Genomic DNA, 22,829 nt, shown 5'->3' with positions numbered 1-22,829 from the left:
ATTTCTGCATGGTAAGCTCAATGAGACGGTTTACATGACATAGTCACACCACATTATGTATGTAAATTGTATTGCTCTCTTTAAGGGCTAAAATAAGCGCCAAGAGAATGACATTGTTTGAAAGATTCTCTTATTTCATTTGGTTTCTCAATCCAAATTAGATTACTCGCTATTCATCTTTCGATCAAATTGACATACTATGTATTGTTTAGCTTATGTAAATGATCTTAATTTGACAGGCAAGATTTCTGAATTAATTCAGCAGGTGAAACGATATTTAGTGAAGTTATTTTTGCTAAATAATTTGGGGAAGTTTAGATACTTCCTTGGAATTCAAGGGCACTGGTTGAAAGGTATTTTAATGCTCACACAAACCAAGTATATGTTAGACTTGCTAAAACGTGTCAACATGCATTTCAACCTCAATTACTTTATCAAAATCTAGTATCAATAAATTTGTTGATGTTTCATTGTAGCGTAGCACTATTGGTAGTCTTTAGTACCTCTCATTTACAAGACATAACATTTCTTATTTGGTCAATAAATTAGCACAGTATATAAAAAAAAATAAAAGAACCAACTGAAGACCATTGGTTAGAGGTAAAGTGAGTTCTTTGTTACTTACAAGAGACTTCTACTTATGGACTGCTGCTCAAACCGACCAACCCATCCAATATCTCGGCTTATAGTGATGCGGATTCGGTTAAAAGTGTGAAGGATCGAAAATCCACCACTGGTTTTGTAATTTATCTTAGTTGTAATATTATTTATTGAAGTTCGAAAAAACAAAATATAGTTTTTTGGTCATCCACAGAAATAGAATATTGTGCTGTAGCAAATATAACGTCTGATATACTTTAAATTTATAATTTATTATGTGAATTAAGTGAAAGTAGAATATTGTGTTGTAGCAAATATAACGTCTGAGATATTTTAAATTTATAATTTGTTATGTGAATTAAGTGTGAAATTAATAATTTTGATTTTGTATAAGGTACTTTGAATTCATAATTTGTTGGATGGTTGAAACTGTTTGCATGTTGCATCAGTTGTTTAGACTTATCCCTTATATTTAGTGGCTTTTCAATACAATTTACTTTTACATGGTCAAAAAAAAATTCCATTGCCCACAGTCCCTCTGTAAGGAACGCAATTCAATTAGTATTAGTCACGCACCCATCCATAAAAATTAATTCCTTCAATAATTTTATGTTGTTTTAAAATAATTTCATTAATTTAAATATTGAAATAATTACTTATATGTTATTATGCATTAGACTCAACAATAAGAATAATAAAATAATTTTTAGATTAAATTTTGATTTTTTAATATATTTTGAATTAAATAAATGCCCGTGTTTTTTAAGAAAAACTCTGACAGCTCCACTTTATTCAAATGAAATGAAGCAATTTCTTAATTTTGCCGCTAAACGCAAAGGGAAAGAAATTTTGTTGGACATTAAAAAAATAGTAATATTAGTTAGGAGGGAAAAGGACAGGAAAGGAGCGCCCATATCAATTGGCTGTAGTAAAAGATGAAGAGAGAAAAAAACCAATAAAAAAGAAGGGAGGAATTAAAAAGAATAAAAGAAAACAAATTCTAACACTGCAAAAAGAAGCAAAACTCAACAGTAACATAAAAGCTGTCGGTAAGACCGTTGACGGTCCAGACCAAACACGCAATCCCCTACTTATTATTATTACTACCTCAAAAATTATTATTATTTATTATAATTAAAGTGATGCGATTCCATGCGCTCGATCCTTTAAATCCAACATTTGATCCCTCTTTTATTTTCCGTTCGATCTCAACTTTTCTAATGATGCGGCGCATCGGCAAAAGGACGGAGGATTATCCATTATGTCCCTCGTGGCATTACTGAATCAAAGAAATGCCAGGTCAGAAAGGTCACTAAATATAGACAAGGTAACATGGAAAATTCTATAAGATGAGTATATAATGGGTTGCACTAAATATTAAGATATGAACAAATATCCAAAAAAAAATCTTCTCAATTATCATTTTTTCAATTATGACTATATTTACATCTATTATTTATTTATTATTAATTTTTCAATTTTTTCTTAATATAATTATATAAAATTACTACTTCTCCATAATACATCTTCATAAAGAAAAATAAATATTTTTATTTAAAGAAAAATGATGAGTCGAAAAACAGATCTCTATAATTGACTAAATTTATATAAAAAAATAATGAGATGATTGATACTCATAACAGTCACTCTAATGGTCAAGTCAGTAACATATAAAATAAAGTAAATATAATAAATTATTTAAAATTTAAATATTATTATAAGAATTGTATACTTTTATTTATATCATTATTTTTTTATAGTTTAAGAGAGTAAAAATAAATATAATATTTTTTGATAATTTGACGATAATATAACCGATTAACTGAATTCTGCTGATTAACTGATCGAAGATTATGTAATTACAAATATAACGAGAATATAATAGATCATATATGTTAACGATAATTTTATGCTGAAATTTATTTTATAATTTTGATAATAAATTGAATTTTCGATTGTTTGATTTTTTTTTCGATCGTAATTTCACTTATTAACTTTTTATTATATAATTCTATTTTTATAATAACAGCTAATGAGTAATTTGGACGAGCGTGATATAATATCAGAAACTATATTATAATATTTTTGATGTGTAATATAATATTCCTTACAAGAAGGATTCATATATTGCTTCACAAAATTCATTATTAGGTTTCTAATATTTTCAATTTACATAGCAGGTCTATTTTCTCACTCATTAAAAATAAATTATCAGCTGTGATTTTAAAATAAAGTTATAACCTAAAATTTTTAAATTTAAAATGTTCAATCATTTAATCATAATCAATTTTCCTATGATTCTTTTTGCCCTAGTTGAATTTTTATTGCAAATATAATATTTGGAAAAAGTGACCAGATAAAAAATAATATTGAGTTGCAACTTTTGAATCTTTTGACATGCGGACTAAAAATATAAGATATAATTCTTAATAATAGACTAATTGCCGCTGTAATGCACAAAAGAAAAGGAAAATTGAAAAGCTACCCTACCCTTGAAAAAAACACATTCTTATTTTATGAAAAATATATTTTTTTAACATTTGACACATTAAAAAAATTAAATAATAAAAAATATTTTATTAGTTAAAAATAAAATAAATTATATTTTAATTATTGAGTTTTAACATAATTAATAAATTAATTCTTATATTTTTAAAATCCACCACTTCAATATCTATATAATCAATCCATTTCAAGTGGAGTTTTTTTCATTCATAATTTCATTAATTAATCGGTTAAAATGAGAATAAATAATTTAAATATCTAAAATACTCTTATAAACAGTTAAATCTTTTCATGTGAAAATTTTTATATTATATAAACTACATTTAGTCACTGAATTTTAGTGTAATTGATAAATCAGTTCTTATATTTTTAAAACTAAATCCTTAAATCTTTTTTATATTTAATCCGTTTAAAATTAAAATTTTTTTATTTATTATAAATATTAGTTCAAAACTAGTAAATAGTTAAATTTTTTCTAAAAGTATAATTTTTTCTTAAAATACTCTTTATAAAAATTTATAATATACTTAAAAATAACTTAAATTATAAATATTTTTTTAAAAATTTTGAAATTATAAGTATTAAAGTATTTTAATAAATAAAAATTGAAAATAAAAAGTGTTTAAAGTTAATTAAATGAAATATTATAAATAAAAATTAATAAAAATTTAAGTTTTTTTAAATAAAAAATAAATTATCAAAATGTTTAAATTATAATAAATATAGAAATTATATAAAGATTTAAGTGTATAGTTTTAAAAATATAAAAATTGATCCATTAATTATATTAAAATTTAAAAAATCTAAGTGTAATTTATCTATTTAAAAGTGATAATAAAGATATTTTTATATTTTAATGGTTAAAAATGAATGCAAAAACCTCTAATTTGAATAGACCGATTATAGAGATTTAAGTATTAAATTTTTAAAATATAAAAATTAATTTATTAATTATACTAAAATTTAAAAAATAAAATATAATTTACCTTTAAAAATAAAATATAATTTACATTTTAAAAAAATAACTTCTTCTTCTCATTATCATAAAAGGAATTAAATCATTCTTCAAACATTAAAAGAATATTATTAACACTGTTATATATAAATATATTTTTATTTTTAAATTATAATTACAAAATAAAAAATAAAATATTTTATTTAAAAATATTTTTTTGACAATAAAAATATTTGTTTACATAAAATATCTCTCATAAGTAATTTAAAAAAATAAAGTGTTAAAATAAAATAATAATGTTTTTTGGAGAAAATAAAGTGTAATGCTGAATTAAATCGTAAAGAATACAATTTGAAAATAAAAACAATTGTAGTTTATATTTGGTTATAACTTTGGTTTTCTCCAACCAAAAACTTCACCAAACACACAACGTTGGTTTAATTCTAAGGGTTGTTGTTCTGCTTTGGACTTTAAGAATTTCTGTACTTTTAGTTTTTTAGGGTCACGGCCACCAGCCATGTAACTCTGTAACCCGCTAAGAATTCATTTTTTAAATTTATAAAGTTTTTATTTTTTTTAAAATTTACTTTAGATAATTACATTAAATTTATATAAAAAATGATTTGATTATGAAATTAAATTATAATGGCTAGACTAACTAATGTAAACTTTTAAATAGCGAGATTAATAAATAAATAAATAAAAGTAAAATTTTAAAAAATCAAATAGCGGTTCAAAAAGCAGAGATTCCGTAGTGATGATCATGTGGGGTTAAGGAGAGCTTCAAATACCGGTCCAAACATTTTTTTTTCGAGCTCAGACAAAAAAAAAAAAAAAAAGCTTCAAGATCAAGGCTACCATTTATTTATTTATCTATTTAATTTGACAGTTCATAGTGGGCTGCCTTCAAATAAAACAATATAAATATTTTTTTAAATTTGGTTTTCCAACATTTTTGCCTTGGTAAAAGGAGTGTAATACTAATTGCTCATCAAATACATGCACCTTTTATATGAATTATTACGAAATCCCTAATTTTTTTTTAAATTATTTTAATTTTAGTTAAAGAAATTAAGTAATATAAATATTTAAAATTATAATAATTAAATAATATATATAATTAAAATTATAAAAAATAAATAATATACATATTTAAACTAAGAATGAATTAAAAAATTTTTAAAAAATTCAAGAATTTAATAATAATTTACCACTGAAAATTGGTTTGAGTGTTTTTAAATTGATGAGATAGCTAGGGGACCATTCTAGTCTTAGATATGGGTTAGGTTTTAAAAAAAAAATTAATAAACATCATGTAAAGCTGCAAAGTTTTAATTAATGTAAAATACAATTAATTAATTAATTACACTTTATTATATATTTTCCCTTCTTCATATCCATGTGGGTTGATTATGCGTATCAACCCTAATTAAGAAAGAAGCCCAAGAATCAATGACCTTTTCCACATGCTATCCAATTTTTACAATTCTGATTTAAAAGTTCTACCATATATATATAATACAATAAATTTTAATTCATTAATATTAAAATTATCCATCAAATAATAAAATTTTGAATTTAAATTTTCTTTGAAAATTAATTATATTTAAAAAATTAAGATTTTTATTATTAGATTGAACCTTATCAATTTTAATGAACGATATCGTGTTATAAAGATGAAATTATGATAATAATTTCTTAAGTAATTCATATTAGAGAAGAGGAAGAAATCTGTTTGTGCAAAGAATGAATGATGATGGAGCAGATGCAATTGGGCCAACTAAAGCTATTTGGGCAACACCCAAAGAACTGTTGTGAATAATACGTTATAAGCCCATCTCATTCTAATCAAGAATTTTAAAACAATTTAATTTTAATTATTTTTTATTGAAATTTTAATTTTTAAATTACATTCCCCCCTTTCTAAAACGTCCATTTCTATGTTTCAAATTAGAATATTTCTTATTTTTTCTAAGATTAGAATATTCCTTGATTTATTAATAGAATTAAATTTACAATATAAACAAATTTGAAATATCTATGTTCACTTGCCATCTCTCCAACTCTTTTGGCTCTTGCTAACATAACTTGTGTCTTATATAAAATTTTATTAAATATTTTTATTGAGATTTATATGTAATTAATCAAGGTATATATAAATTTAAAATTGAGGATAATATTTCCAGTGGGCTGAAAATGCCTGATTTTATCTAAAAAAACAAGTTTCCTTGTTAATATCATGAATGAAGGGAATTAAAATGACAGCCCACATTCTAATTTTTGGTGCTTGTTCTTACATAGGACAGTTGAGCAAATTATTGCATATGCCTTCCAAAATTCCCTAATTCCACAACTCTTTTTTCCCCCTTTTCACTGCCATGAAAATCTCCTTAATGGACATGGACAGGCAATAAACGACACCGTTATAGAAGTTTCCTTCTGACGGACTACAAAGAACAAGAAGAGAAAGTGGTCTACCTGCTGAGGATCAGGGTGGATCATCCAAAGCCTTTAACCGGTCACAGTCAGAGAAGGTGAAAAAGCATTTTAGACGGTGACGTTTTATGCATTTTTTTTTTTTCAAGTTGTTTAAACCGTTAATCAATCTTAGGATGTCCTGTAACAAGCATAATCCCAGAAGTGAGAAGTCATATTCGAAAGTTTTAACCTCGAATCCATCGAATTTCAGTTCTTTACGTTAACCTCTCTGTCTTTGCTCATCCTTTTTGTCTTCAATCCGTTTCTTCTTCTTCTATATGATGCCTATCGTGGGTGCGGTGTACTTCCTTCTTCGCATTTCAAACTTAGTCGTTCTTTAGCTCAAATTCCACTCGTCATTGCCGACTCCTCGGGACTTTCCAGTTTCCACTGCAACCGTAAGTGTTAATGGTTGTGCATTTCCTTCTATCTTCGAACATGTATAGTCAGACGCATGATTTTGTTTCTGGGTAGTTGATTTCGTTGAATTTAGTTGCTGCATTTTTGTTTTTGGCGAGGCTGTGTAGCTTTTTGGCCCCGGAATGGGGAATCCCTGGGAAAGTTGGTAGCTTAGTTTAAAATTTTCTTTTTTATTTATGGCTACTCTAATTATATGTTTTAATCTTGGATTTGAAATTCTAGAGGTTCAGGTGAAGGACTTGAGTTTATTTTCTGGATCCTGGAGATTTTGTGTTTTTCGAGGTATCAAACCATTTTGATTGAGTGGTGTTTTCGAATTTGTTGTGAATTTGAAATTGCAATATTTTATATGTTTGTGATTTGGTAGGCTGTGGAGATCTTGACTTTTAGATTAAACAATTCTCGGTTGGTTGCTGAAACCAACAGGGATGATTAAAAAACTTCATTTTGTGTTCTGTAAATTAAAGAACATAAATTTTCAGTCCAAAATCGCTGAAAGAGGAATTAGTTATGGGATGTTGAGTTGTTTCTTTTTCTTGAATGTCTTAATCACTTGATGGATTTAAGGATCAAAATTTTGATATTCTATACTTTCCTGCATTCTGTTGGCTGCTTGTGTTCGTGTTTTCAGTGTGTTGTCTATTAACGTATGTTGTCTAATTTTGTAGCATCTGCACTTTGATTGAACAAGTTATATATGGGAAATGAGTCTTGGTTTAGTAATTTATGGTGGAGTGCATGGAAAGGTGTTCCAGAGAATGACAAGGCAGCAATTGGAGTTTTGGCATTTGAGGTCACAAATTTGATGTCCAAGGTTGTCCATTTATGGCATTTCTTGAGTGATAACGAGATATGTAGGTTGAGGAAAGAGATTTTAAATTCAATCGGGATGCGAAAGCTTGTAGCTGATGATGATGATGATGATCGTATTATGGATCTTGTTCTAAACGAGATAATGGAGAATTTTGGGGTCCTATCAAGATCAGTAGCCAGGCTTGGGAAGAAATGCATAGATCCTCTTTTTCGCCGTTTTGAACAGTTTGTTAATAACCCACTTCAGAACAATCTTGAATGGTTTGGTTGGGATTATAGATTGAGGAAGATGGAAAGGAAAGTGAAAAAAATGGAGAGATTTGTTGCTGTTACTATGCAACTGTCTCAGGAGCTTGAAGTTCTTGCAGAGCTCGAGCAAACTCTAAGGCGAATGCATTTGAATCCTGATCTAAGCCAAGGGAAATTGTTTGAATTTCAGCAGAAGGTGATGTGGCAACGTCAGGAAGTGAGAAATTTACGTGAGTTATCTCCATGGATTAGAACTTATGATTACATTGTCCGGCTTCTGGTAAGATCACTACTAACAATACTTCAGAGGATCAAGCATGTTTTTGAGATTAGCCAACTGCCAACTCAGGAGAAAAACAATGGCCATGAATATATGAATCCTACTTGTGTTTCCCGGAGCCGATCCTTTTCTGCTATGCACTCATCAATACATCCCTCAGAGAGTATTTATTGTGGATTATCTTCAGGACCCCTGGGAAGATCAGATTCAAAGTCAATAGTTATGGCTGAGAAGAACAAAATAAACAAGCAGCTACAACTTCGTAGTCAATCGTCCACTCTACATGGAAAGCACCATCACTCTAGAACCGGCCGGTTGGCTCCTGTTGGACCTTTCAAGGAATGCATGATGAGCAGAACTGAGTCTCCACTTCTGCAGCGCTGCAAGCCATATATCTGTGATTCTGTAGAGTTCACTGGTGATTATATGAAAAATGTCAGCGAAATGGAAAACGTGAATAAGGGACCTCTTACTACTTGCAGTAACCAAATTTATTATAAATTAGCCCTTCTCAGTTCAAAGCGCGGATTGTTGAATGCTCCTCCATCAACTCTTGGTCATGCTGCTTTGGCTCTCCACTACGCAAATATGATTGTAATGGTTGAGAGGCTAGCTTCATCACCTCACATGATTGATTTCGAAACCAGAGATGACCTGTATATGATGTTACCCACAACTATACGTGTCGCTCTGAGAACTAGGCTTAAGCCTTCTGGCAAATCTCTAGCTCCATCTGTATTTGATGCTTCAGTTGCAGCAAAATGGAGTCTGGTGCTCGCGAACATACTGGAATGGTTATCTCCACTGGCGCATAACATGATAAGATGGCACTCAGAGCGAAGTTACGAGAGGGAGCAATTGGTTTCAAGGACAAATGTGCTTCTGGTACAAACACTGCATTATGCAAATCAAGCAAAAACCGAGGCTGCAATCACAGAGCTTCTTGTAGGCCTCAACTACATCTGCAGGATTAATGGAGACATTAGCGAAAAGGATTGGTCAGAGTCTTCTCGGTGCAGAGCACAACATATGAAAAAGGGAAGAACTTTATATGCAATAGACTAAAGAGTACAACAGATGCTCACAGGCCTCACAACTTGAAGATAAATCAATCTCCTGAGATGCTTCTCCTTGCAGGCGGATAGTGTAGTGCTTCCATGAGCTACTTCGAATGGCATGTCCTCCATTGCTAAGGTGCGATTTTGATAAATCATCAATACTTTGTTTCTTTCCAAGGAACTAGAAGGGTAGATTGAATTGCTATCTTTGGACCTGAAAATTCCTAAATCTGTTTACACAGCAGGCTAATTTTGGTCTTAGTCTTGGGGGTTTTCAATGTAAGGTATATATTATCTTGTAGTATATTTCTTACACACACTCAGTGTATCATGGATGTGCATCCGACCAATAGAATGTGAGGAATATCATGATTTTGTATGTCATTTATTCATCAGTCGGGTGTATAAGCGTGTAAAAATTTCCCTATCTTGTAATATAAAGCTTGCTATAGTATCAGGAATTGCAAAGTTTCAACTTTTTGGGCAATGCCTGAATATTCAACTTGATTATCTCTGTGTGTGATCTGCTGAAGAGCGATTCATTCTTTTCTATTGAAATTGAAGAACAAATTCCATATGGGTAATTTTGCCTCGAGACGAAGAGAAGGAAAACTGTGAAGATCTTGGCTGATACTCTGATAGCCATTAGAAAACCACTCCAGGATTTTGAGATTGTTTTCTACTTTTAGCTCCCTTGTTTTACATGAAACATTTATCACATTTTCTAATATTAAAATGCTGGCAAAATGGACAACTTAGATATTGAATAATTATTTTTTTATATCTATTAAATAAATATATTAAAAAATCAATAATAAATTATTATCGAAAATAATTTATATAATTTAAGGAAAAAAAAAGAAAAGCAAAGTAGAATTTATATTTATAAAAGGGTAACTATTCTTGCAAAGAAAGCTTGTGAAACATCTTTCTCAATTGCATCGGAGCAATCCCTGAATATTAAAACCGATTTATTGGATATATTAAATAATTTTAAATTTTTTCATGAGTATTATAATTTTATTAATTTGATATATAGCCTCAAAGTGATAAGTTATCCTTATAAATTAGTGTAAGTTTTAAATATGGAAGTCTCATTTACAGCGCGTGCTCTCACTTTATCAAAGTTGATAATAAAATAAAATCCATGTTAGGAATGTGAAACATGTATACTATGTCTTAATGAGAGATATGGGTATGGGTAGTTTCGGATAGCAATAACCCAAATGGCCGAATCAAAGGCATGGAGGTGCATAATCAGGAAGCCCATAATCATGTTGTACCGAGCCTTTAATGCGCGTACACTCCTCGTCTTCTTCCCTTAGCGTGTGACAGGCGACCGCTACTGTGAGTGAGGTAGTGGAAAATTTGGAAGAATTTGCGTTTCTAAAAATTTGAGTTATGGATAGTGGGATATCGTATGAACAATGTGGATCAAGGTCGATAGTGACGGTGGCGATGACAGCCGATCGAAATAGACAAGCAATTATCGTGACAGACGACAACGATTATCATGTGCGAGAAATTTGTAAAAACAGATTTAGTTATAAATGTTGGGACATATACTTATGAAGATTTAGATTACAAACATGTGAAGCCAATCACAAAAATAAATTTGTGTAAAACAAATTTGCTTAGAATCAATCAATTAATGACTAGTATAATCGTGAGATGTAAAAAATACTAATGGACATCAATCGGTTAGTGATAGTAACGGAGAAAATATTCATTATTATCTTTTGAAAATAAAAATATGACAATAACAAAATTTATAACAATAAAAAATTTATTAATGAATTTATAGTAGATATTAACATCGACAGATAATTTATATATTCACTAATAAATTTTCTAATTGAAATTGAGTTCATTAGTATATACAATAAAATTTCAACTCTCCTTATTGTTACGAACGGAATACTTTCCGTTAAATTACTCATTTTACTCTTTCTAATAGTAACGTGTCACTTATAATTATTAAACATGTAAAATTTAATAATTTATTTTAAGAATGATGATTTTTTCTATGAGATTAGGGTAGAATTTCCCTATTGCAGAATCAGGTAAAAATACATAAGGGTACATTATAGGATAAATTTTAAAGAACAGGAGCAAAACACTGCCAGAAATTTGGAGGGTCAAAAGGATCCTTTACCGGATTTTAAACTTTACCCATAGAGTTATAGTTACAGTTTAAACTGATATAATAATATATTTCTAGTCATTATTTGATAAACTGAGATTCTAATGGACCAAAATTGATTGCTGGGAGTTAATAGACTCAAAAATTTTGGTTTGGAGTAGGTTAAGGTTTCACAAACCAGTGAAAGTAGGAGGTTCTCGAGAAAGTTAGGAATATTGAATTCGATTTGATTCGGGATATATATACTCTGATTGTCTTGACAACTTCTGTATTAGGTTCTATCAGATTGGATAGAAATATCTTTTAATAAATGTGTCAAATGACTCATTAATAATAACTCATACTCTGTCCATTTGTTCGCATCACATCAGTCTCATCTAAAGTATGCATATTTATAATATTAATGATCTATGAAAATGACCATCGCATTAAAAATTTATATTTATTCCCTAATCGGATATAGTTATACTTGTCTACCTATTTCTTATCAAGATTAATTTTCTTAGATTATTAGAGTCGGTTCAACTTTGAACATGTGTCATAATCGAAAAGAGTTTTATATTTTATATGTTATTAATATTATTAATTTAACAGGGAGCAGTATAATAAATATTTTATTTTAAAATTTTATTAAAAAAATTAAAATTTTATGATTAATCACAATACTTTTTAATAGTGTTCTTCTATATTTAGAAAATTTTTTATTCTTATCGAATTTAATATTTATCGAGAAAAACTACAACAAATATATATATCTAAATATATGTATTCCCAATATAGAAGAATGACATATTTTTACGTGCTCACAAGCTCTCTTCTACTTCTTCCACAATCCACTAAAAATTTGTCAATTTGTAAAGATAAAATTTTCCACTAAAGTTTTAGCATTTAGTGGAGAATACGTGCCACTAGTAGTAAATAGTTTTTTAGTAATTTTTTTTATTATAAATATCATTTTTATGAAGAATTTAGTTTGCCATTATTAATATATCCTTTTGAGAAAAATTAAAATTTTCCATAAAAAAATTATATTTTATGGCAAAATACATTTTGCCACTATTATCTTTTATATCACATTTCTAATTATAACTTTATAGTAATTTTTTCAGTCGCCACAAAAGATTGTAATCGTGAATGAGTGAAAAAAGAATCTCCATGAAAAAATTATTTTCTTGTAATGAATTTGTTATTGCCTTTCTTCGTTAGCATCTAGCTTCCTTTGCAGGTGAAAATTTTGGGTAAGGAATCCTAAGCTACAGCTGTAGGATAAATTACTTGATATTTGGTGGACCATGAAGCTGCAGGATGTGGTGCAAATTGGTTGATATTAGATAGGGACGGACTATATTTTGCTGAACAATGAGGCCGCAGAGAGGCTGCATTATGTGGTCATTGGGTGCTTGATTCCTAGCACTTACCAGCTTCTATCCATGACCCTAAATCAGCTTCTGGCATATATGACTAGTAGTTTTCAGCTTTGCCACTGCTTGGGGGAACATAATAACTTATCAACATCAAACAAGTTGCCCATGTGATCCCCTTTACGCTGATGGCTTAATTATGGGACCACCTAAATTTGTAAAATTATTGAACACTATAAGTGTACTACCTCATATCAAACAATAATTTATTAACAAATTATTAAAAAAAATTTTTTAAAAATTATTATTTAATTTTTATAGTTTGTGAAAACTCATTAAGTGATTTTAAAGTGAAAATGGTTGATAGATATGTTCATTTCTCTGCATTTCTTTATACTCCATTTCTCAGTTAGAGAAAGCCTGGATTTTAAAGTGAAAATGGTAATTCAATTTGGATTTTTTTTTATAAAATTCTATAAAATGTTGTCATCAGTGATTTTTTCTGACAAAAAAATCTGGATTGAGACCAAAGGAGCAGCCTTTTCATTAATAAATTTATATAAGACGAGTGGCTGTCCTTGCTTTAAGCTTGTGAAGTAATGTGTAAGAAATGTTAAAAGTTTATTAACCTTATCTGCAAATAAGGCATCACAAGTTGCCAAGAGGGTTGCTGCTACAGAAAATGCAAAGTGCATGAAGACAATCTTTCTATTTTCTTACAAGCTGGTGGGTCAATGGGAAGAGGTCAAGAGAGATAGTAGATATCTCATTAATGTTGCGTATAATCAGCTCCACTCCACAAATTTTTTAAAAAATATTATATATAATAAACTATGGTATTAATAATAAAAATATGATTTTAAAGCATTATTTTCAACTATTTTTTATTTATATTAGAAGTAGTGAAAACAATAAAATTGGTATACTCAGTACCAATTAAATTTAATACTAATTGATATACTAGCACTTTAAGCAATAGAATTTACTCTCTTGGCATACTCAGTACACTTGCTTATAATTATGTAAAGTTTATAATTCACTTTGATTAATCAATGGTTTTTTTCTTTTTTGAAAAAAAGGGTAATATGGAAACAGGAGAAAAGAAGAAAAGGATGCAATATAGGAAAAGCTTTGAACAACCAGGAGGAATAATCTGTTGCAAATTTGGAGGATATGAAGGATGACTGACTTATTTGAAACACACTTTATTAAGAGGAAAACTAAAATTTTACAATTAGTAATGCAAACACTTCGTACACTCTCAATTGGAAAAACTTACTATTTTTTCATGGGCTTACCGACTCTCTAGGACACTCCATTTTACAAACATACACTTCATGTAAGACTTTGGACACTCACAAACACAACATTGTACACTCACAAACACATATTTAAACTACTTACAATCGGCAGCCAAAGCAAGATTCTCCACAAGTTATAAAGGGGTGTGATGCGAAGATCCCTGAAGCTTCTCTTTATTTATTTATTTATTTTTTTTTGTCGAAGATCCCTGAAGCTTCTTGAATGGTAGTGGTTCTAGATATTTCTACAATGGTAGTGGTTCTAGATATTTCTACAATGGCTGTCTTTTCCAAACTATTCTGCTGAATGATCTAGCTACAGAAACTTCTAGAGATGGAGAGATTCTTCAATATGATCATTCTGCTGTGATCTTCTTATTGGGTATTGCTTTCAAAGGGATAAGTTTTCTCACTGTAAAACCCATCCTTTCTTTCATGTCAATGGTCTCTGGAGATGAATTACTGCCAAGCTCCCAGTCAAAACTGTGAAGCAAAGAGGCTAAAGAAAGGTGAAGCATGCGGTGAGCCAATGGGAAGCCTGCACAAATTCGTCTTCCAGATCCAAATGGGATCAACTCGAAGTTTTGTCCTCTGTAGTCAATGTCTGAACGTAGAAATCTCTCAGGCTTGAAAGACAAGGGATCCTCCCAAGCATCTGGGTCTCTTCCTATAGCCCAAGCATTGACGAAAATTTGTGTATCTTTAGGTACATAGTATCCCATGAAGTTTGTGTCGTGCAAGGTGTTTCTTGGAACCAATAATGGGAGTGCAGGATGTAATCTCATCGACTCTTTGATCACTGCACGTAGATATGGCAATTCATCTATGTCACTCTCCTCAACTTTTCTCTTCGACCCCACTACTCGATTAAGCTCTTCTTTAACTCTTCTCATTGATTCTGGGTGGCGGAACAGCTCCGCCAGTGTCCATTCAATGGTGCCGCTTGTAGTTTCTGTCCCAGCAAGAATATTTCCTGCACATCGTGTATAAAAAAAAAAAAAAAGTAATCAATTAATGTTTAGACGAGTAGCAATATACTCTTCTCATTTAGAAAATCTTAATTGGCGTGAATGTATATTTTATTTTTTATATAGATGAACAGGATATAAATAGAATTTAATTTTAATTTAAATAAATAATTTTAATCCAAATAAATTTAATCGATTCGGTAGCAATAGAATTTAATTTTAATCAAATTAGACTTCTAAAATGTATATAGTTTTATATAAAATTATCAAAAAAGTATATAAAGCACGAAATTTTAGATATGATTGGTTACCAGTATGATGATGAGTCTTCTGTGGGCTGAGATCTCATCAGGTCCATTCTTCCCATCACCTTCATACTCCAACAGTGCATCCAAGAAGTCCCTGCCTTCTCTTCTTTTCATTAATTTCCTATCTTCAATCCTCTTCTTGACGAACCCATCCACTACTTTCAGAGTTCGTCCCAGGTTTCGCTCCATCTTCTTCTTGATCCTCTGGGGATCCAACCCTTTCAAAAATGGCAAAAAATCAGCTACGTTTGGCTTCCCACTCCACTCCATGACCTTGTCCATGGCCTCAAAGAACTCAGGCCCCTCTTTCGAATGAGAATTCAAAAGATCCTGTGAAATCACCAGGTTGCCTATCAGGTTGAATGCCATTACGAAGACATAATGAGCTACTGCCAATTCCCCCGTTTCTCCTCGTGCAACTGCTGCTGCTACGTCCTCCTCAATATTTTGTATCATATTGTCGATGCACTTCCGCCGAACCAAGGCAGTGTCGTTGATTCGCTTGTGGGTCATGAGCTCCACTGTAACAACACGGCGAACAAGGCGCCACTTGAAGCCATACCTTCCAAGAGAAATCGAACCCTTTTGATAATCATGAGCTGTGAAAGCTTCAGGAACTTTCCGGTCACTGAAACTAACGTCGTGATTCTTGAACAGCTCTTCAGCTGCCTTGGCGGACTGTATTACAAGGCCGTTAGTGCACCCGAGTCTTAACCAAATTACAGGTCCATACTTGAGCCTAAGCCTGTATAAATTCCGGTGAGGAACGGATCCAAGATTGAAGATGTTACCAACAACCGGCCAAGCAGGAGGCCCCGGTGGTCGTTTCTTGGCACCAAGTAACCTTGATCGTCTCTGTTTGAGCAGCAGAACCAGGGCTACAAGGAAGAAGAGAGTAAACCAAGCAAGCAGACTATCCATTTCTTTTCGTTCCCCACGTCAGTGTTTGAGCGTATGGCAAATTGAATTATAAAATAAAAATAAATAAAATTATAAGATATTTTTTATACTTTATTTTTTAATTAATAATTATAATATTTAACTTGCCGATTTATTTATCATTATTTATTAATAATATAATATCATTTAATATTAATTAAAATATAAATTCTAAAATTTAGAAAATAAATAAAGGCACGTAATATTTTATATACTTCTCTTATAAAATGAGTATAATTTTATAATAAAAATAATAAAATAATAGTATTGAAAATAATATTTTCTACCCTTTAATTTTAATTACTCATTGACTAAAACCTTAATATGAACCCTTTTTAAAGAAAAGTAAATCAATGAATAAACCTAAAAACAGAATTAAAAAGATCAATAATTTATTTATTCCGGGCAGTAGAGAAAATAACCAATGACAAATTCTCCTCCACAAAACGATTTCCACCTTTTTTTTTTTTTTTTACATATTTCATAAGATTCCAAGGTGACGTTGATGTTTAAAAGTTATCCTTTTTCTTGTTGAGTAAAACCTCACCATTGCCATATAGCTAAGACGGTAATCGGAAGATTTGTGAAAATTTCAACTGCTTTGTCTTCTTCATATTAATTTTAAAAGATATATTAAAATATTTTTAATGTATAAAAAAGTTATTAATTAATTTTTTATTAATTTTAATCATTAAATATTATAAAAAAAATTTAAAATATTTTTAATATGAAAAAATTAATTAATAAATTTATAAAAAATTTAAAAAATTAACTAATAATTTTTATAAAAAGCATAAAAATTAAATGAGAAAATATTTAAGGAAAAAATAAATAACTAATAAATTTTTGATAATATATACACTAAATAATAATTTTTCTTATTAAAAATCGTTACAGGGTTATAGCATGGCAGCGTGGTAACATCTCCTTTTCATATTAATTATCTTCTTCTTCTTCATATTAATTAAAAAAGGAGATTTTTTGCAGATATAGTATTTAGCATTTACGTATAAAACAGGTAACATCTCCTTTTCATTATTTTTTACTTTATTTGACGCTATAGTTTCGAGATAGACTTTTATCTCTCTTTGTAATAAAAAAAATTAATTTCTTTTATAATAATTTAATTTTTAAAATTTATTTATTTTTAAATATTATTAATTTGGTGGCTTTTATTTATAACTATATAATTAATAATATCCTTCTTATACACTTGTTTTTTCTTACTTTGTGGGATTTTATTTGATAACTATGTAATTTTATTTATGAAAAGATAATTTAATTAATGCACATATATAACTATGTAATTAATAATATCAAATAAATTATTATCTAAAATTTTATAAAATAAATTAAATAATCTAAAATACTATTTAGAATTTTTTTAAGCAATGATTAAACTATTTAATTTTGACATTTAAATATATTTTTAAATAAAATATTTAGTCCCAGTATAATTATTTTTAAAAGTACATTTATTCAATAAAATAGAATAATGATAATCATTATAAATCGAATAATTATATACTATATCGAGAGTATAACAAAACAAACACTTCAAATGGTGAGAAATTTAAAAAATTTTAAAGAATAGGATAATGTATTTTAATAAAATTATTTGTTGCACTGGTTTCATGCTCATGTCTATTCATAAATATATATACTTTTGTCTTTTATAATTTTATTTTTTTATTTAATTATATGTACAAGTGTTATATTTATATTATAAAATTTATCGATTAAATTATAAAAATAAATTATTAATTATTAATTAACTATTATACCAAGGTTATTGATTCAGATTTTCACACTGTTTTAGAATCGTGTCACTTTTGGTTTATATATTTACATAATAAAATATGTCGGTTAATTAAGAGAAGAAAATATTATTAAGACGAGCAATATATAATATATGTGTATCAAGCAGATATCAGTATTAAATAAATATTATAATACAAATAATTCAAATATCATATATAAACACAGAAATTTTAATAAAAGAGTTACTCATTTCAAAAACAAAACAAAACAGTTATTCCACAATTCGACACAACAATTTTCACACCACTTATAAATATATGAATCCCTACAAGGGATGGAGGCATAACACATGAACTCAGTAGACCTACGGTAACCAATTGGGTCCTATCACTAGTGACCAACTAGTTACTCTCCTGTGACTTATTCTACTTATTAGGTCGACTATCCTGAGAAATACATAATTAAATTTTCTTTTTAAAGTCGAACATAATCATCTAAGTTTTCAGCTGCGACCGTCTTTACTTTTCGTCTTATCAACTAATTGAGAACTCAAGGTTTCAAACCACTCAGAAATGCATATTCTTTACTTTTCGTCTCATCAATTCATTGAGGGCTCAAGGTTTCAAACCACTAAAAAATGCACACAATTTACTAAGTTCGTCCATATCTTTTATATTGAGTGTCCAATTACGAGTTTCATTCGAGATATTTTACGAATAATAATTTTGCATTTTATTCATAATAAATTTTTTTCAATTTTATTTTGTAAATTATTGATAAAATGTCATAATTATATTTTTAACTTTATATATATATATATATATATATATATATAAATTTTCAGTGTATATAATAACTTTGCTAATAAATCATACTAACATAACACTTGATTCCTGCACTTTTTCTATAACTATGTTTTTTATATAATTTTATGAATTTAGAATCAATTAAATCAGAAAACAATTTGGAAAAAAGAAGAAAAAATCTTATACTGATATTTCTGCCAAAACATTAAAGAGAGAGGGGTAGAGACATAAAATAATGTTTTAAAATCACAACAGAAACAGATTGGATAAACGGAAAAGATCGTCTTTTTATGTTATTTATTGTTGAGATCTCCAAAATAAATAAATATTTAATTTTTTAATATTAATAAGTCAAGTTTTATTTATATAATTTTAAAAAAAAAAGGAAAAGTAAAGTAGAATTTATATTTAAAAAAGGGTAATTATTCTTGCACAGAAAGCTTGTGATACATCTTTCTCAATTGCATCGGAGCAATCCCTGAACATTAAAACCGATTTATTGAATATATTAAATAATTTTAAAATTTTTCATGAGTATTATAATTTTATTAATTTGATATATAGCCTCAAAGTGATAAGTTATCCTTATAAATTAGAGCAAGTTTTAAATATGGGGGTGGCGTGCTCTCACTTTATGAAAATCCAAGTTAGGAATGTGAAACATGTATACTATGTCTTAATGAGAGCTATGGGTATGGGTAGTTTCGGATAGCAATAACCCAAATGGCCGAATCAAAGGCATGGAGGTGCATAATCAGGAAGCCCATAATCATGTTTTACCGAGCCTTTAGTAATCGTACACTCCTCATCTTCTTCCCTTAGCGTGTAACAGGCGACAGCTATTGTGAATTAAAGAATTTGCGTTTCTAAAAATTTGAGTGAGTGAGGCAGTGGTGATGGCAGCCGACCGGTAGACAAGTAAGCATTGTGACAGGCGACCACGACTACTGTGAGTGAGGAATTGAGAAATTTATAAAAATATATTTAGTTAGAAGTGCTGTGACATATGTTTTTAAAAATTTGGGTTACAAAGTTATGAAAACAATTATAGAAATAAATTTAGGTAAAAAAATTTGATTAAAATTAATCTATTAGTCACTGGTATAATCATGGGATGTAAAAGATATTAACAAACATCAATCCGTTAGTGATAGTATTAGAAAAAATTATTCTGTTACTGTATTTTTATTTATATGATAATAACGAAATTTATAAAAATAAAAAATTTGTTAATGAATTAAAAACAGATACTAACATATTCACTAATGGATTTTCTAGTCCAAATTGAGTTTATTAGTATATACAATAAAATTTTATTTCCATTAATATTGCAATTATTTTTACTAAAATATTTTTCGTTAATAATTTTTGTTAGTGATTTTACGTATTTTTACAGTTACATACGCTTATAATTACTAATTAAATTTAATTATTTATTTTAAGAATAATGATTTTTTTATGAAATTTAGGGTAGAATTTTCCTAATGCAGAACAAAGTGAAAATACAAAAGGATACATTATAGGATAAGTTTTAAAGAACAAGAGCAAAACACTGCCAGAAATTTAGAGGGTCAAAATGATCCTTCACCAGATTTTAAACTTTAGCCATAGAGTTATAGCTACCGTTTAAACCGATATAATAATATATTTTTAATTGTTATTTGATGAATCAATTCAGTATATTTATCAAATGAAAACAGGAAAATAGGAGGTTCTACAAGGAAACTAGAAATATTATATTTGATTTAATACAAGGGTATATATATTATGATTGTGTTTATAGTTCGTCTTATTAGACCGAAACAAGAATGTCTTTTAATAGATGTGTCAGAAATTTATTAATGATATACTATCGACTAATAAATGCGGAGTCAATTATCTCATACTCTGTCCATTCATTTATTTTACATTGGTTTCGTCTATGGTATACACATTTATGCGGAGTCAATTATCGCATTGAAAATTTTTCATGATCGGATCAGATTATGCTAGGTTCAGTTCTTATTAAAATCAATTTTTTTGATCGTCAAAATTGGTCGGACATTAAAAAACGTGTTATAATAGAAAAAGGTCTTATATTTTATATGTTATCACTATTAATTATTTAATAAATAGTTGTATAATAATTATTTTATTTTAAGATTTTATTAAAAAAATTAAAATTTTACAATTAATCACAATACTTTTTAATAGTGTTCTCTTATTTTTCAAAAAATTCTTAATATTTATCGAGAAATCCACCGCAAATATATATATCTGAATATATATGTATTCTCAGTACACAAGAATGACATATTTTTATGTACTCACAAGCTCTCTTTTACCTCTTCGACAATCCACTAAAAATTTATCAATTTGTAAAGATAAAATTTTCCACTGAAAGTTTTAGCATTTAGTGAAGAATACGTGCCACCGACAGTAATTAGTTTTTTAGTAATTTTTTTATTATAAATATCATTTTTATGAAAAATGTTTGCCAATATTAATATTTTCCTTTTGAGGGAAATTAAAATCTTTTATAAAAAAATTATATTTTATAACAAAATACATTTCGCCACTATTATCTTTTATATCACATTTCTAATTATAATTTTATAGTAATTTTTTTCGTGGCCACAAAAGATTGTAATAGTGAATGACAATCGTACTGAAAAAAGAATCTCCATGAAAATTTTATTTTCTTATAGTGAATTTGTTATTGCCTTTCTTCGTTAGCATCTAGCTTCCTTTGCAGGTGAAAATTTTGAGTAATGAGTCCTAAGCTACAGCTGTAGGATAAATTGCTTGATATTTGGTGGACCCATGAAGCTGTAGGACCTAATATCAAGCAATAATTTATTAACAAATTATTAAAAAAAAATTTATAAAATTATTATTTAATTTTTGTAATATATAAAAACTCATTAGAGAATTTTTTAATTTAAAAAAATATATTAAAATATTTTTAATATTTTAAAATGTTTATTATTTATTTTATTAATTTTAATTATTAAATATTTTACTATTTAGTATTTATAATTTTAAAAAATTTATTAATTAATTTTTTAAAATTTTAAAAATTCTATTAATTAATTCTTTTACGTTCAAAATATTTTAAATTTTTTTATAATATTTAACTATTATAATTAATAAAAAAATTAATTAATATATTTTTTAAAATATCAATAATATTTTAATTAACTTTTAAAATAAAAAATTAGTTAATAAATTTTTTCATAAAATTAAATAGTATGTTTTTCAAAATTTTTATAAGTAATTCTAAATACATACCACCACAAAAATTTTATGCTTACATGGAATATAAATTAATTTTAATTTTATTAAATTTGAAATTTTTTAATAACAAGTTATAAGACTATTGATTTAAAGTAACACGTCAGCATGATGAGAAGATTCTCCACGTGCACACAATAATTTACCCCCACAACCTCCCTTCTTTCACTCTCACATTTTCATGGGACCCTTTAAGCTTATCATTACTAATCAGTCATTTCCTTCTTTCTTTGTCGTTTGATTGCTAAATCAAATGACATCAAAGTTTTAAGATTATGCTAAGGGAGAAAGAGAGTATGTTCATTTCTCTGCATTTCTTTTATACTCCATTTCTCAGTTAGAGAAAGCCAGGATTTTAAAGTGAAAATGGTTTTTTTTATGAAATTTTATAAAATGTTGTCATCAGCGATTTTTTCTGACAAAAAAAAATCGAGAGTAAGACCAAAGGAGCAGCCTTTTCATTAATAAATTTATATAAGACGAGTTCGTGGCTGTCCTTGCTTTAAGGTTGTGAAGTAATGTGTAAGAAATGTTACAGTTTATTGAAACTAAGCTTGTGTGCTCATTATTTTTGAACCTTATCTGCAAATCTCTTAGCATACTCAGTACAC

The 22,829-nt window shown here is 28.2% G+C and overlaps 2 protein-coding genes across 4 annotated transcripts; one reads left to right on the top strand and one right to left on the bottom strand.

Moving 5' to 3' along the window:
- The first annotated feature begins 6,379 nt into the window (after positions 1-6,379).
- Positions 6,380-9,860, top strand: LOC110620385. Of its 3 annotated transcripts, XM_021764099.2 has the most exons (3): positions 6,604-6,936; positions 7,181-7,240; positions 7,627-9,860. In XM_021764099.2, exon 3 carries the CDS (start codon positions 7,656-7,658, stop codon positions 9,363-9,365), a length of 1,710 nt encoding a protein of 569 aa, XP_021619791.1. In that variant the 5' UTR covers positions 6,604-6,936; positions 7,181-7,240; positions 7,627-7,655; the 3' UTR covers positions 9,366-9,860. The 3 variants fall into 3 exon arrangements, with proteins under 3 accessions (XP_021619790.1, XP_021619791.1, XP_021619789.1); XM_021764098.2 differs by lacking the exons at positions 6,604-6,936; positions 7,181-7,240 and adding an exon at positions 6,380-6,594; XM_021764097.2 differs by lacking the exon at positions 7,181-7,240 and having other exon boundaries at positions 6,605-6,936.
- A 4,191-nt stretch (positions 9,861-14,051) lies between these two features.
- LOC110620093 (iridoid oxidase-like) lies at positions 14,052-16,400 on the bottom strand. Its single transcript, XM_043959211.1, is given in 3 exon segments — positions 14,052-15,127; positions 15,130-15,136; positions 15,443-16,400. Coding segments are annotated over 3 exon segments (1,533 nt in total). The 5' UTR covers positions 16,361-16,400; the 3' UTR covers positions 14,052-14,519.
- Positions 16,401-22,829: the final 6,429 nt, after the last annotated feature.

The sequence above is a fragment of the Manihot esculenta genome, chromosome 8 (genome assembly GCF_001659605.2).
Source record: "Manihot esculenta cultivar AM560-2 chromosome 8, M.esculenta_v8, whole genome shotgun sequence".
Lineage (NCBI taxonomy): Eukaryota > Viridiplantae > Streptophyta > Magnoliopsida > Malpighiales > Euphorbiaceae > Manihot > Manihot esculenta.
This window is presented reverse-complemented; position numbering and strand designations above follow the sequence as displayed.